Source organism: Babesia bovis, chromosome 2, assembly GCF_000165395.2.
Source record: "Babesia bovis T2Bo chromosome 2, whole genome shotgun sequence".
Lineage (NCBI taxonomy): Eukaryota > Apicomplexa > Aconoidasida > Piroplasmida > Babesiidae > Babesia > Babesia bovis.
Window position 1 is genome coordinate 711,956 of NC_010574.1, and position 15,900 is coordinate 727,855.

At 40.8% G+C, this 15,900-nt stretch overlaps 8 protein-coding genes across 8 annotated transcripts; 7 read left to right on the plus strand and 1 right to left on the minus strand.

Annotated features, from left to right (window-relative positions):
* Positions 1 to 13: 13 nt before the first annotated feature.
* Positions 14 to 1,924, plus strand: BBOV_II003080 (WD domain G-beta repeat family protein). Its single transcript, XM_001609781.2, has 5 exons — positions 14 to 83; positions 194 to 509; positions 545 to 1,242; positions 1,280 to 1,688; positions 1,868 to 1,924. Exons 1-5 carry the CDS (start codon positions 24 to 26, stop codon positions 1,903 to 1,905), a joined length of 1,521 nt encoding a protein of 506 aa, XP_001609831.2. The 5' UTR covers positions 14 to 23; the 3' UTR covers positions 1,906 to 1,924.
* An 11-nt stretch (positions 1,925 to 1,935) lies between these two features.
* Positions 1,936 to 3,558, plus strand: BBOV_II003090 (RNA polymerase III subunit RPC82 helix-turn-helix domain family protein). The gene is made up of 3 exons (XM_001609782.2): positions 1,936 to 2,946; positions 2,983 to 3,250; positions 3,285 to 3,558. The coding sequence occupies exons 1-3, from the start codon at positions 1,979 to 1,981 to the stop codon at positions 3,513 to 3,515; spliced, it is 1,467 nt and encodes a 488-aa protein (XP_001609832.1). The 5' UTR covers positions 1,936 to 1,978; the 3' UTR covers positions 3,516 to 3,558.
* Positions 3,559 to 3,827: 269 nt separating this feature from the next.
* On the plus strand, positions 3,828 to 5,205 carry BBOV_II003100 (Chromatin-linked Adaptor for MSL Proteins (CLAMP)). The gene is made up of 6 exons (XM_051767936.1): positions 3,828 to 4,149; positions 4,190 to 4,320; positions 4,361 to 4,510; positions 4,546 to 4,635; positions 4,671 to 4,769; positions 4,807 to 5,205. Exons 1-6 carry the CDS (start codon positions 3,978 to 3,980, stop codon positions 5,182 to 5,184), a joined length of 1,020 nt encoding a protein of 339 aa, XP_051623143.1. The 5' UTR covers positions 3,828 to 3,977; the 3' UTR covers positions 5,185 to 5,205.
* Positions 5,206 to 5,585: 380 nt separating this feature from the next.
* On the plus strand, positions 5,586 to 6,552 carry BBOV_II003110 (putative 60S ribosomal protein L12 protein). The gene is made up of 3 exons (XM_001609784.1): positions 5,586 to 5,675; positions 5,909 to 5,975; positions 6,013 to 6,552. The coding sequence occupies exons 2-3, from the start codon at positions 5,939 to 5,941 to the stop codon at positions 6,471 to 6,473; spliced, it is 498 nt and encodes a 165-aa protein (XP_001609834.1). The 5' UTR covers positions 5,586 to 5,675; positions 5,909 to 5,938; the 3' UTR covers positions 6,474 to 6,552.
* Positions 6,553 to 6,588: 36 nt separating this feature from the next.
* Positions 6,589 to 8,222, plus strand: BBOV_II003120 (uncharacterized protein). The gene is made up of 10 exons (XM_051767403.1): positions 6,589 to 6,843; positions 6,879 to 6,951; positions 6,990 to 7,096; positions 7,131 to 7,356; positions 7,418 to 7,483; positions 7,520 to 7,611; positions 7,647 to 7,745; positions 7,783 to 7,871; positions 7,908 to 8,077; positions 8,114 to 8,222. The coding sequence occupies exons 1-10, from the start codon at positions 6,653 to 6,655 to the stop codon at positions 8,171 to 8,173; spliced, it is 1,173 nt and encodes a 390-aa protein (XP_051623144.1). The 5' UTR covers positions 6,589 to 6,652; the 3' UTR covers positions 8,174 to 8,222.
* A 341-nt stretch (positions 8,223 to 8,563) lies between these two features.
* Positions 8,564 to 11,791, plus strand: BBOV_II003130 (Elongation factor Tu GTP binding domain family protein). The gene has a single exon (XM_001609786.2). It carries the CDS (start codon positions 8,686 to 8,688, stop codon positions 11,749 to 11,751), a length of 3,066 nt encoding a protein of 1,021 aa, XP_001609836.2. The 5' UTR covers positions 8,564 to 8,685; the 3' UTR covers positions 11,752 to 11,791.
* On the plus strand, positions 11,767 to 12,742 carry BBOV_II003140 (uncharacterized protein). The gene has a single exon (XM_001609787.2). The coding sequence runs from the start codon at positions 11,797 to 11,799 to the stop codon at positions 12,700 to 12,702; it is 906 nt and encodes a 301-aa protein (XP_001609837.1). The 5' UTR covers positions 11,767 to 11,796; the 3' UTR covers positions 12,703 to 12,742.
* A 792-nt stretch (positions 12,743 to 13,534) lies between these two features.
* BBOV_II003150 (tRNA pseudouridine synthase family protein) lies at positions 13,535 to 15,529 on the minus strand. Its single transcript, XM_001609788.2, has 6 exons — positions 14,614 to 15,529; positions 14,446 to 14,577; positions 14,146 to 14,281; positions 14,030 to 14,112; positions 13,815 to 13,994; positions 13,535 to 13,779 (listed from the first exon to the last, which is right to left on the minus strand). Exons 1-6 carry the CDS (start codon positions 15,460 to 15,462, stop codon positions 13,555 to 13,557), a joined length of 1,605 nt encoding a protein of 534 aa, XP_001609838.2. The 5' UTR covers positions 15,463 to 15,529; the 3' UTR covers positions 13,535 to 13,554.
* Positions 15,530 to 15,900: the final 371 nt, after the last annotated feature.

Below are 15,900 nucleotides of genomic sequence, written 5' to 3' on the forward strand. Positions count from 1 at the left end.
TGTAGTATTTTACAGGTGTCACGATGGACGCCAACGACAACGCTTCTGTGGAAGCGCATAACACAATGCCTTCTGATGCCGAGGTAATGGATATGTAAAGATAGAATATCGAATGTGTTGCTATTGTGCTACAGGAGTGAATCAAGTGGCTGTATTGTATATTAATACCCATTCCATGTTTAATACTGCACAGGTTATCGTACAATTCCGAGATGTGAATGACACAGTACTAGGAGCAACTTTGACAGTACCAGTACACTTGTCTAGAGATAGATTGGAGGAATTACTAAGGACACTGCTGACTAGTGAAGACAACGAGGGCGCAGATAACGAAGATGTTAGGTATACATTCATTTTAGAGAATAGCCAAGAGATCAATAAGACACTTGAAGCCGCTCTCCAAGCTGTGGGCGGGCAAATCTCAGGAGAAGGTGTATGGAATATTAAGTACATTCCACTGTCAATTTATAAAATCAGACCGATCACCAGGTGCTCATCGTCGCTGGAAGGTATGTACAGACATGCTTTACACATACTGTTGTAGGACACAGCGAGTCTGTATTGTGTATGGACTTTAGCGCTGATGGCAAATTGCTTGCAACGGGATCAGGTGATTCCTCCGTTAGGATATGGGACCTACAGACTGGAACACCGATAAAAACACTGAAGGGACATACCAACTGGGTCATGTGCGTACTGTGGTCTCCAGATTGCACGAGGTTGGCATCTGGAGGCATGGATGGCCGGGTTATCATATGGGAACCGGACAGCTTATCATCACATCACATTACACTCTCGGGTCATACCAAAGGCGTAACCACGTTAGCATGGCAGCCGTTGCATCACATAGACCTCCAGGTGCGCGCATATCCGCTATTAGCTAGTGGAAGCATGGATTCTAGCATTAAAATATGGGATGTTAAAGTGGCACAGTGCCTACGTACGCTTAGTGGGCATACTCGAGGTATATCGCAAGTTTTATGGTCAGGAGAAAAGTCCAATTGGTTGTTCAGTGCTTCCAGAGATACGTTGATTAAGGTATGGGATACCGATAAAGGTGGTCTAGTGAAGGATTTGAAGGGTCACGGGCACTGGATTAATACCCTGACGTCAAATACATATAGAACAATAAAATCAGGACCATTTACGGCGATGAACTTTGAACGAGGACGAACGCACTTTGAGAACCTAAGGGAAATGATAGAAGAATCACGAGTAGTGTACAACAAGTTTATAAAAGAGGTGAGTGACGAATTTGAGGGAAGCCATATCCGCCCAGTCAGGTCAAGAACGACTACTGTCAGGATCTGATGATAATACCATGTTCATATGGCTACCGCATCAACAATCACGCAAACCGCTACACAGACTCACCGGACACCAACAGCTTATCAACCACGTGGCATTCTCAGCAGATGGACGGCTATTTGCATCGGCATCCTTCGATCGCACAGTACGTATTTGGTGTGGTATAACAGGAAGATACCTACGCACATTACGGGGACATATAGGAAGAGTATATCGCATAGCGTGGAGCTGCTGCGGAAGCCTGCTGATATCATGTAGCTCAGATACCACCCTGAAATTGTGGGATGCAGAAACCGGCAAGCTCAAGTTCGACCTTCCGGGTCACGCCGATGAAGTATATACGCTCGATTGGAGTAACTGCGGACGCACAGTGGCCTCAGGTAAGCCAATAATAGAGTATAACATAGATACCATACCCCAAGTGGCGATACACATCGAAAGGCTTAATTCCGTACGAATCTGTCTTGGTGTATGCCACCAAGGTGGTGATCCTTACACGCTATATGGACCATATCAAGTGTCTACTATTTCATGTGGCATCTAGATAACGAATATACAGGTGGGAAAGATCGCATAGTCAAGTTGTGGTGTCATTGATCATAATGTCGCGCCAATGTTAATGATGCCTAAACACAGGGTACGCTAGCAGTACCTTTCGAAAATCGCAACAATGTACTCTACGGAGTACGAACTTGTACTTCGGCTTCTAGAGTATTATTTTGGAAGGAAAGTAGCGAAGGTCGGAGCTGCCTTGCTCTTGCGTGGCCATGTGCCGTTGCAAAGGCTCATGAGTAACTCGCACACCGACTTCAAGAACATTAGAAACAGTCTAATAATACTGATACATCATGGATTTGCTGAATATAGCGTACAAATGCAACCATGTGGAGGAAGACGGACGTTAATGCCGGTGTACACAATCAACAGTAACCGAGCCCTTATGTACCCGCTTCTACCCTTCGGGTGTCTTATGGCCAAGAAGGAGTTAGGTAATACATGCTACGATGTCCTTCTTCTGGCTGCAAAATGCGCCACTATATCGCAACGCCGCCTTGGCGAAATGTGCACCAACACATTGGGGATTACGTCCAACGATTTCATGGCTTCTATTGCCATGCTCAAACAAGCAGGTTACCTAACGATTTGTGAATCATTCGACCATCGCATGACCGCAGTAGAGGTCAACATCAGGGGCCATGATGCCAATGATCCCTTGGCAGCAATGAACACTGCCATATATCACGTTATGCAGGGCGCTGAGCTCACAGGGGCTGACGGGCCTGTTCTTCGAGTGAATGTAGAATTCATAGTTAACCATCTACTAAAGGATGAAATTGTGAGTCTTGTATGCAAGAGAGTTGGTGATATGCCAATGGTACGTGCCATCATGAAAGTGCTGATGGACAACCAAGAGGATAAGTGGCCTATGCCGGTTGACCACGCGAAATTAGAGAATAGCGTCCTCAATGTGTTGCAAAAGGAATTCAACCAGGAGGCTAAAGGAGAGCAGGTTGTAAGACTGCTGAACGCGTTGAACAAACATCCAGATAACCTGGTACAATACGAAGCTGTCACCCGAAGCTACTATCTAGATTGGGAAAAGGCAAAACGTATGTTACGTAAAAAGGCATTATTCGGGTAAGTCGTAGACCAGCAGTAATTACTGACAAACAGTTGCGTAAGACAGCTTTGCGGCTCCAAAGCAGCACGTGTATGGAACCTCCTGGTATCGGAAGTGGATACGGATAATAACGTGATGTTTGATGCCCCAAAGGTTAGCACGCGTGCGTTGGTATCCATGCAAACGGCAAGGAGTATACTTTACCAATTAACACTACATGGATTCGCAAAACACCATGAAACGGATGGTGTTGGAGTGCCAGTAACACCTGCTGCCGCTAACGATCGCCACGTTCTATCCTTTTCGTCAACTATAGATATGGTATGTTGCATACTAGAATGTAAGTAACATACAGACTCATATACAACTAATGAAGAACTCGTTCAAATTCGCATCTAACCTACTGGAACGCCTGGAGCATGAAAAGGTCCGCATATTCCACAGCTACTTCGTACAATCAAGTAAAAAGGATGTCGAGGGCAATGCATATAGGAAGAAGATTGATACTGTTGAGGCACATCTGTTCCACGTGACTAAATTCTTGGCTTTGATGCAAAAGCTATGCACAGAGTCAGGTGTAAACTAGTAATGGCTGCAAAAACACACCATAACGGTGTAACATAGCACACATTGCGTTAATGTAGCTTGTTTGTAGTTATAAGTGTGTTTATGGTATCAGAAGGTCAACTGAATGTAACGGCGGCAAACTTATACGCATACCTAATACAACAAGAACATATTATCATTGAAAATGCATCCATAATATTTATATATAATTTTTATACAATTTAATAAACATGATGCTTCGCTTTTTTATGGAATCCTTGGCTTAACCTAGATAACGTCGCGGGGTGTATCTGCCTGCAAGTGCACATCACGTAAAATGTAGTAATGACATAATAAGACATTTATATATACTTTTTCACATAGAAGGCAACAGAAATTAGCCGTATCGCGAAAGAAAGCGACGGCTTTGCTTGCCAACAAAAGCAACTACTCATGTCGGTGCTACGACACAGCATGAACATAGTATGATCGTCCTATAAAAATGAAGAAAGTGTCAATGAAGTCTAAGCACAAGAATAATGCCAATGTTGGCACATATTCTACACATATACCCAGCTTTTGCTGGATTCTAGCTATGCTAATGACCATCTCTGGTATCGTCATACATTCTACCATTATATATACTCCACACTGGCGCATATCTAAACCTATCGGTGAGTATGCATATGTATAACCATTTATAACATGCTACAGCCTACAGTTATATGCATCTCGGTACTAGAAGGCAACATGTTGTCGGCGAGACTAGATACGGCCTTCAATTCATCAATTTTAACAATGGAGGTTTTATACAAACGTGGTCCGAAAAGGTAGAAAGTGTGAAGGTAGGCTTTGGGAATTGCGTTAATACAATGCCGCTTACAGAAAAAGGGCTATACCGCTATACAACATAACGAAATGGTCGGTAAAGGAACTTATCGCAGCTTCCAGGGAAGCTACTGCCCCGCTGCCTGTAGAAATGCTATCATCGTACGCATGGAAGGATATGAAAAGATGTTGAAAATCAATAATCTGGTACGTTCATATACTGGAACTCCAATATTCTGCAGCTGAGTCTAATCCTAATTCTCGTTTGTGTACTAGCTGCTCTGGGAGTTGGATGGTACATCCTTTTCGATGCTGACATGACGGTGTCAGGCGTAAGTTCATCGTTAACGTCGTTATAAATCACCAGGGATTATGGGTAGTCGCCGCTGTAATTGGTGGTTGTTCTACTTATTCATGGAATTTTTACACTAATGCGCTGTGGAAAACTATATGCAGTCAACAACAGGTAGGTCTCCGTTATTTGTATAGACCAATCGATACAGATACCATTTCCAGCGGTAGGACCAAATATGAAGCTTAGCTATGTAGCATCCGCGCTATTTGTAGGTGGATGTTTGGTACTAATACTAAGCGCACTATTTTTCCACTGGAGACATACAAGAAGCATCCAAAAAATGTTGCAAGCACATCTGCAAAACAAGCAGAATGATATGGACCCTTTCAGAGATCCCATGGCATACAACCCAATGAAGCCTTCAGCACCTATGGAACCTGGAACTGCCCCTGCACAACAAACACTAAACCCGGGACAGCTATTTTCAGGTATAGGTTTCAACCAAAACCAACAGCAAGGATACCAGTACCCCCAGGGAGGGGCTGGAGTCGGCCCATCAATGTGGAACACTAACGTCCAATACTGAGGATAGTGTCCTAAACAATGAAGTAATATATAAATGTAGTTTGACCAGATTTGGATTGGACACTCCCAACAGTTCCCGGGATAAGCAATATAGAACCTATATAGCTCTCCCACAGATGTGAATATTACCTATGAATTCACTTTGTCAGTAGATTGATCCATAAAACATAAAGCTAATTATGTATCGTCGGTAACAATGACTAACGCGACCGATGTGACATCCATGTTTATGTGCGAGAGCATATAACAGCCTTTGTAACCCTAAATACATTTATATATCACCTTGATGTAAGATATATGTAACACTCGTCCATCATTACCAATGGTGGCATACACAGACCAGAGGTGGATCGCCCCTAGCCGTTGATGGGGATCATCTCCTGGCATAGAAAAAAGACCGTAAAAACACTTCCCCAGTCAACACCTGAGTATTGGAGCATCTATTATCTCATTAAATCGACTCAGGGATATATATCGCCATCATTTTGAACCGTAAGTTTGCCCAAGGTGTAATTATATATGTGGTTGGGAGAGCCTTTCCATGCCAATGGCACTGTAAATGACGAATTAACACCCCAGGCTTGTGTTAATTTATTTTTGAATACAAAATTATCTCTGTTTATATTAGAACATTGGTTGGAAGAAGGCATATACCTCCTGTGACCACCTTGCGTTATGGTTATTGTTGATCCATTGACATCAATATATCACTAATATCATTTTAGATTTGACTTTTCGCATACAAATATATTAAGATGGCGAAGAAACCCGATCCAAATCAAATCGTCTATGGTAGGTCTTTATTTCGACGTGGTTTATCGATGAGCAGTATATCTCCGTCAGCTCGGTGGTGAAGTAGCACCTTCATCTGTGCTCGCCCCTAAGCTGGGTCCTCTTGGTATGTCTCCCAAGAAGGTGGGTGATGATATCGCCAAGGAGACTTCCAACTGGAAAGGAATCAAGGTTACCGTTAAGCTGACCATCCAGAACAGGCAGGCTAAGATCGAAGTTAAGCCATCGGCCACTGCTCTCTTGATCAAAGAGCTCAAGGAACCACCACGTGATCGTAAGAAGGTTAAGAACATTAAGCATAGTGGTAACCTGACATGGGAACAACTTATGACAGTAGCTCGTACTATGAGGGAGAATTCTATGGCCAAGACTTTGGCTGGTACCGTTAAAGAGATTTTGGGTACCTGCTTCGCTATTGGTTGCACTGTGGACAATGAAAAGCCCCGTGTGCTCCAAGAGAAGATTGACAGCGGCGAGATTGAAATCCCTGCCCAGTAAACCTGAACATAACGTTGATGTTATAATCCATATCTCCGATACGTGATTATTGAATCTAGAGTCCCATGTCTAACAATGATCGGGTAAATAATTGAAGTGTTTTAGCGTACGTTAAAATGAGTTGCCGTAAACAACTCGGCGACTTAATTACATAAATAGATATACTTCACGAAAATCATATGAGCCGCATTTTCGTAAAGCAGTTGCCTATTTTGGTACGACAACATTTGCCGCGAGTAAGCACTTATGGCGCCACAAAGGTCGTTGAAGCGCTGGAAGATGCAGCTCATCTACGTAAACGCGATCAACACGTAGATAAATTTCTGAATCATTGTGTTTCCAGGGCATTGGCAGTGCTTCCGGACCTTAGGTAATAGATCTGGTGTGTATGAATAAAATCTACAGGATCACTGGTATCATTCGTTCGCTATTTGCGCACAAGAACTGTGGTATACAATGCCACAACTTTGTAGAGGAGGTGTGTAAGCAGGAAGATACTTGAACAACTATTAACAGGTGGCATCGTTCCTATTACATGAATGCGGGACGGGAAGACATTATCAGTCATTTCTAGATTCGTCTACAGCGAATGACGTTTTACTACTATACAAGGCTTTTCTAGTGTAAGCGAAATTACAGGATTCTAAAGTCACTCAGGAATGAATACTACAACATCAATCTATATACCCTTTGTATGGGATTACTGGCTACTCAATTATCGCACATGACAGCGTCAGACTGTACAATATTTTTCAAATCACACATAAAGTACATAAAGGCGTATGATGACGAGAAATTCACGAAGGAAGACAGTGCTGTGACAAGAGACAGAATATTGAACCTTCCCTTGGCTACCGAAATCACAGTCAGATATGTAGAGCAGGTATGTTGAATATAGTATGAGTAAGAAATTACAATTATTGAAACGTATCACAAAAACGCAGGGTGGTGGTACGCCGGAAGATGTTACGTTATTCGCTGAATGGTTGATACCGATGCAAAAGTACTATGTAAGGTGCTATCCTACTAATCGTCAATTTATACAGGGGTTCAATCAAGAAATCAGCTCTCTGTTGTCTAAGTTCTATTTTACATTATCGCAAAGACCTGCTATGTTCAACATTGATCATATGCATAGGTAAGACCAGGGTTTCATTCCAAACATATCTACAGAATACTCCAATCCACTTGCAAAGTGTTTAATCAGCTTGACACTGATTCCACAAATCACGCCAAAGCTTTCATGGAATCACTATTACACGAGTCTGAGAGGTATTAGTTAATGTTTATTGACTCAGTTACAAAATAGGAGAAATGATGTCCATACATTCGACAATGCATTTAATACACTTTGTGCATTACAAAAAAGAGGCCATTGGAGGTTTGAACTGTTGAAGGGTTTGTTAGGAAATGAATGTCTTGACCTGATTTTAGGAATGCTATATACCGTGGTGAATAACTATGACTCTAGGCAGCATCATAGAAACATACAGGAGTTGATTGTAAATCTCATCGAAACAATCGACAATGTGCAAGGACAACGGTTTGCAATGAACGTACCATTTGCCTTAGACCTTTGCCCAGGAACAATGGCCCACTTAAAGGTAGTTGAATCCACCTATAATGACACATTTCTGCAGCTAAAACACATGCTGAAATTACTACAAGATAGGAATGATAATATCCTGGCTAAAGCATAATGTAATGAAGTTTAATGCCCTTGTGCGGTATCCATTAATTGTGATAATGTGTAACAACTTGACACCATGTTAAATGCTAACAAGGTTATTCTAGATATAAATTAATATTTTCATACGCTTTTAAATGGTTAGACACCGTTTGTCGAAAACTAAGCGGCACAAATGCCGTATGGGCTATGTTAGATAAGCTGCAAGCTCATATGTGTAGTCTTTCCGGGCTTCTGTTTGTATTTACATACATTAATCATATAACACTCGCTATTAGATTGACCAATGATTGCATAAAGTCTGTTCGATTTGGAAGACCGTTGTTCCTAGAGGGTAGACTGTCTAATAATGCAACTTTTGGTGCATTGTCGACTCTAAAACGGGCCTTCCTATGGAATTCTACTACAAATGTGGAAGGTGCGAATGGGATAAGTCATCTTCTATCGCCAACGTGTACCAATAAGCCTCTTTATAATAACCGCTTCCATGGTTACTATGACGCAGGCAATCATCCTGGAAATCATATGCCCCCGAATGGGCAAGATTGGCAACATCATAGGGGATATTATAACCCAAGTTATAATAATTACTATTATGATGGTATGATGCACTATGGAGGAATCTATCCTCAAATGCCGTATGCTAACTCGGGGTACCCTGGATATGGATATCAGGGGATGCCAGGATACTGTCCAGCACAGGTGCCACTTTTCCCACCAGATAACAGATCATACGGCTATAACCCATCAGCTGGATCCGCTGATGTAGAGTATGGCTACGGTAGTACTGCATTAACTAATGGTGGAGCACACATGTGGCAATCCACTAGACAATACCAACATCAACATGCTGCACCGTATCCCGAAATAAGTGGTAACAAACAACAACACCATCAAAAGAATACACAATATAATAAAAGTGTACCTGGTGGTGTATATGGAAGCGAACTTCTGCAAACTTATGTGAGTGAGTCTACAATATCAAAGAGAGAAGAACGCACTACAGTGGTAAAAAACTATTTTGCAGCATTTCAACATTACAAGGATATAATTTGGATGAACGATCATACCCCGGATGAAGAATGGCCTGGTACTGATAAGCTTAAACACGGAGAGCCTTTCTTTGCAGTAATTCAACATTGGATGACGCCAATACACGCAGTGGTACTATCAGTAGACAAAATGGTGGAGTGCTGCATGGTATCAGATGGCGCACCTCCAGAAATCAGTGTACCTACGATGAGAACCCATTTTAAACCCGAACGTATCGTACAAGTTAAGTTAAAATGGCCACAAGAGTTTGACGATAAAGGAAGGCCAATTGTGGAACTATATCATCAAAGGGAGAATAATACATACGTATACCATGAAAACGATACAGCTTGGGGGATGCCATTAATGATATATAGGAATCAAGCTATATTGAGTCTAGACAAAAGTGACGATGTTGCGCTACTGTACTTCTGCGAGTTGTGCACAGCTATGCTGGATAACAAAATGTATACGTTTAAAGACTTCCTTGAAAAAGGTGAACGAATTCAGTTGCATTTAACAAGACAACCCATTTTGCCATATCACTTTACATACCGTTCGTGCGTTCCATGGAATTCAACAAAACGCCTTGAATGGGCAAATAAATTCCCCGAGATCAAAAAATTGGTCGCACCATGTGAATATGACAAAGAATTTGTGATGAACGCATATAATTACCAAAATAAAGGTGGATATGGATTTAATGACCATTATTCACAACCAATATTCCAGCGTCCTGAAAATGATGCAGATGAAGCGTTGTATTCAATCTTGCCAACAGCCACTTCACCATTGACCATTGGCGAGTTCACCAAGCGTATAGGTGGGAAGCTTAAGGACGTTTTAAGGTTTTTAATACTTCAAGCAGAAGCGCCTATCGATGCTAATGCACAATTATCGGTAAACCTGGCAAAAAGCATTTATAATTTTGTTGCTGAACGTACGGAGTTTAACGATATTGACAAACATGTGCAGCAAAAGGAGCTAGAAGAACTCAAGGGGAAATGTGAAGTCATATGTCTTGAAAGACCACCAGTAGTTGTATTGATGGGCCACATTAACCATGGGAAAACTGCGCTGTTCGATATGTTAACAGGAACTAATAACATCCAAGATGAACCCGGACAAATAACACAGACTGTTCGGTCTTTTACAACAACGGACAAGTGTCCAATGACGGTTATTGATACTCCAGGCCACGAAGTATTCGATGCGATGCGTCGCTGCGGCGCAACTATCGCAGATATCGCATTAATAGTGATAGATTCCATAGAAGGGCTAAAAGAACAGACCATTGAATGCATTAAACTATGCAAGTCACTATCAATACCTTTCATCATTGCCGCAACGAAATGTGACCTGCCAAATGCTTACGACAAAACAGAAGAGTTGGCAATGAGGTTGACTGAAGAAGGTGTAATTATAGAAAATTTGGGTGGTGATACCCAATTCGTACAGGTATCATCAAAACAAGATACCGACACAAGCAAAGAAGCCATTCTAAATGCTATCATGCTACAATCAGCAGCCACTGATGAACGCGTGGTTGTTGATTCACCTGGTGTGGTCGGCAGAGGATTTGTACTTGAAGCAGGGAAAGGCCAAAGAGCATCGCCATATTGCCTGGCAATAATAAAACAAGGCTCCCTGACCAAAGGAAGCTGCTTTGTATCCGGAAAGGCGATTGCGAAAATCAAGACGCTGAAAACACCAGATGGGAAACGTGTTACAGTAGCCAAACCATCGCAAGCTGTGTTTGTGGATGGATTTCAAGATGATATATTACCATGTCCAGGGGACCCCTTCGTTATATATGAAAATGAAAATTACGCTAAGATGATATGTGATCAACAGGTGCAGGAGGAGCTCGATATAAAAGAGGCACACGAATTGCAACGGCAAATTACGGAAGGCCTTAACGTACTACATGAACAACCTATAAAGGAATCTGGAATTAAATATATACCAGTGGTGATAAAAGGTGGTACGCAGGGAGCTCTAAATGCGGTTAAACGGTCAATTTCTATGATGAAGGTAGAAGGTATGAGAACTATTGCTATGTACGATATTGTATCCGGCACAGTAGGTCCTATTTACAAAACGGACGTTATCGACGCCCATGATGCCAATGCGATAATCCTTGGACTGGACAGCCTAATGAAAGCTGATGCCAAGACGGAGGCTAAAAAACTAGGTGTCACAGTTGTCAATAGCGATGTCATCTACGAACTGATGGACAAAGCTTTGGAACTGTTACGCAATAAACTTGGTGACCAACTGCTAACTGATTTATATGGCAGAGCACGTGTACTAAAGGTGTTTGATGCAGTGCGCAAGACAAAAGCTGCAGGGTGTGTAGTCATTAACGGACGCATACCGAAAGACAGTGCCATTCGCGTTGTTAGAAACGGCAAGCCAGTATTCGCCGGAAAGCTTTCTTCACTGCGCCACACTACAAATAGTGTTGAAGAAGCGATGGAATCCCAATCGTGTGGTATGATCTTCGATGGTTGGAATGACGTCCAGGTCAATGACATCGTAGAGGCATACGTGCCATAGATCCCTCACACACTGGTACACATAAACTTTAATTAATTTTTCACAATGTCTACTACACATCCAACAAATATTACTACTGAGTGGGATGACCTCCAACGCAAGCATGGAAACCTGCCGAAACTTGAACCCGAAGAGACCAATGAAGTTCGCGATGCTCGTATGGTTGAGGTTGCAGAACTAGAGCTGTTACGGGAAGCTCGATTGGAAGCATGGAAAAAGAAGGTACATGCCAAGGCTCAGACTACTTTTGGTACACCTGTCGCTATCACGGACGATACCTTTGTACAAGAGGTTACCAACGCATCGAAAGCTACTGATGGGTCTATCGGCCAAGGTGTAGACATTGAAAATGCCGAGTCAGATGAAAGGACTTATAATACAAACAATGTACAGCCTGAGCTTCTATCCAATGCCGGGAAATACGTCCCAGTACTTCTGGTTGACGATCGTAAAGAATCTGTATACTTACAAGGGGCCTGGATAGAGCTTGCAAGAAGGTATCCAACCATAAAATTTACTACTGGATCTGTCAGTCGTATACTTAAATGTGATAGTAAGAACACTTGTCCACCATCTTCTATTTTACTCTACTTTGGAGGAAAGTGTATTATGCAAACACCGGCATTGTCGATATTGAAAGGCATGTCGTATGATTTAACCGATGCCAGCGTAGAGGCGCGTGTTGCGGATGCACTAGAGGTTGTTTTGAACAGTGTATCTGGACATGGTGGTTTCCTCGTACGACGTGAAGGTCCTAGCGATTCCGATTCAGATTCAAATTCTGACGATGAAGAACGTAGTAGTCTTAAAAAAGCAGGCAATAAATTCAAACGTGAATTCCTCTCCAGGATTACAGGTGGAAAATACAAAGGTGATAGTGATTCGGATTCTGATCGCGAATCCAGAAGTAAAACTTATACGTCATGGGTACTTGATCGTGCCATTGGCTGATATCGCTGTTTCAATTGGGCTAGTTGTACAACAGGAATCCTAATATCTTAAATGCATGATATTCTAATTGTTCCTATTTAAACTTTGATTTTCCATCATAATAATAGTACCATGGCTTCTGATGTGTTATTTATCCTGTTGATGCGAATTACCGCTATGTTTGATAGAATCCTAGAACCTCTACTTTTGCCCAACGTTCAACAACTTTTATAGGATTCTATATAAACTGATCATTATCACATAACACGATAGATGTAAGAGTTGCAGTAGTGAAAATGTATAGCAAAGGATATGTATTCCAATTTATTTGAAATATGCCACGTGGGTTTGTGTGATCAAGGTCACGATGCATATTGATGAGTAGACTTTTTAGCTTTTCACACTACAAAATAGATAAAAATACTGATATTCTGAAAGATGATAAGTCAATCGGCACTACTCCTTTTATTGTCATAACCCATCACTATATTACCACATCCAAACCAAGTGGTGCATTGGTCAATAAATTGAATAATGGAGAAATTGTTGATTATACAGTGAATATAGTTCGCGGTAGGTATGGATTATTAAGCAATTATGTGTTTCTTTGAGATTATATGAGACTTCCCACAAGACATTGGTAATGGTAATGCAACATATGAATCTATCGTTTTGGGATACTCATGAGTATGCAATTGATCACCGTCCGCTCTGTAGACATATGTTGAGATATTCCAACTATATAGGTAATCAAATCCACAAAATAGAGCCATATGGCATTAATAGAACAAACCCGACATAAACATATACATTGAGAGGAGAATAAAAATGGGATTTTTACCCATAAAAAATAATGTTAATAGCGATTAGATATTAGATGGCTAGATTAGGTTCAATTGTATTTGATGGCTTATAGAGCTCTTTGAGATATTTGATGCGCCTCTCTTTCGAAGCACTTAACAGAGCTTCTACTTCTGAGGCAAAAATCACTTTAGAAAGATATAAACCATTACTAGGTGCATACTGAATCTCTGAAAGAGGCTCACCCGTTTCGAGTATGCGTTCAATGTCCCGTGGAGTAAGAATCCCATAACCAACCTGAATCGATATGCAAAAAATATACTCAGTCTTACCATCACTAGGTGGCTAACAATTCCGCGCACCATCTTATACAGGAATCTGTTGCCATAAACTGCGATATGAAATTTATTTTCTGCATCATCTCTGTCACGTTTAATGTCAATTCTTTCTATTGTACAGATGGGGTCCTTTATTAATGCCTTTTCATTACCCCTGCTCTTCTTACGGAATCCCTGTACATTGTGTTCTACTGTAGTTGTACTAATACCTCAAAGTTATGAGTGCCTTGGATTACATTGGCTCCTTTCTGCATACTCTCGAATGAGAAATGCTGTCTCACGTCGTTGTATTCTGTGATATATAATGGTTATTTAAGTAACTTACTTTTCATTAGGGTGTTTCGGAATTGAGAATCTTTCATAATTTGCCAATAATACTTTCTTTCAAAAATATTGGGTGTTTCTGATATGTCCACCTTATAGGTATAATGCTTCCCGAGGTTGTCAAAACGCACGTGGAACTGTGATGCATTAATATGGCGACAAATAACTTCTTTATAGAATATTCAGATAATGATTATGAAAATCTAGTAGTACAAACTGAGTGATACTACCCATGACATATATAGAAGGCAAAACGCTTTGTATTTAATAGTACCACACAAAACTCTCTTGACTGACTTACATCGAGTGTAGGGGCGTGTATCATTGCTGTTACCCTGATGTCATCGGGTAGTAACCTGTTGACTTTATCCATAATGGCGTCAATATCACCGTTGTAGGGCGGTTCTTTGTCGAAGGACAAATATTGACATGCCTGAATATATATAGATTAGAGTGGAAGCAATCTTACCGTTTCTGTAGCATGGACACCTTTGTCTGTACGGCTTGACGCTATAAGTGTAAATCTTCGTTCAGGGGGCAACGTATCCGGACAATGGACATCATCCTCATTGTTTTCTTCCAATTCTGTCGTCAACGGTTCACAATTTGTGCGTTTCTTTTTTCTTGATTTAGGCATGTATCCATGAATAATGGCCATGGCACGTGAAATTTCATTACTGATACTTTTCAGAACACCCTTTTGTTTAGTCCGTGGCATTACCACAGTAGCTAACATTTTAGCCTTTTCTTCGTTGTAGAAATGGTTTGGTCCTACAAAACCGCTATACTCACCACCATCATATTCAACAGTCATGACTATATTGGTCAACGCTTGCGATGTAGTTATACCAGATTCCTCTTTTTCAGAAACACTATATACATTTTCTGCTTCATCGTCATGATGCTGCGAGTGACATTCCAACTCTGGTTTATCGTCAGAACTCATACCAATTGCATCCTTATTTTTGCCATTCATAGGAATCATTGTATGATCTAAGATAGATTCTTGCACTTTGCTTCCACAGAAAGTACTATAAGTTTTCTCGCGTGGTACTTTAGTGCATAGTATATTATTTGTATGATTAGTCAATTCGTTTTGGGTAATATCAACAGCATTAGGAAAAGAAACCGAATAATATTTAATACATTCTTCGTATCTATTGATGCATCTTCCTTTACTCAGTCGAATGTTATGATTGTATGGTGAACTGCTTGTAAATAAATTTACTGTAGATAGTTTATATGCTTCCGAATGATTTTCAAGTCGGTAACATATCAGACACACACTGATTAGTGCTACAACGTCGATTCCAGACATTCGTCAGCTGAAAAAAATCATCGCAATTATAATTAAAATAAATTTTTGAACGATGTGTATTTATTAGATTGAAATGTGGACTACAGAGAATTAAATATCTATTCAATGGAAGGCTCCGTGGCTAATGAGATCACGTACATTCAAATCCCTCCCTTCAGTTACATAATGACTTAAAACATATAATTGAAATGTAAAAAATTGCACGAATACCAAAAAATTTGAACCTCTAATGACGCCGTGCAGATCCACAGGTAACTTATATCACAGTATAATTGAAACTAATCAGCAGTAATTAAATGCTACCTACAGTGCACCAATCATGGATTATCTATAAAAATATATCCATTCATTAATGTTTTTAGCAGGCTTAGTGCTATATGATACTAATGATGTACCTACATTAGAACATGACCATTGAAAACAAGCGGTACGAAAATA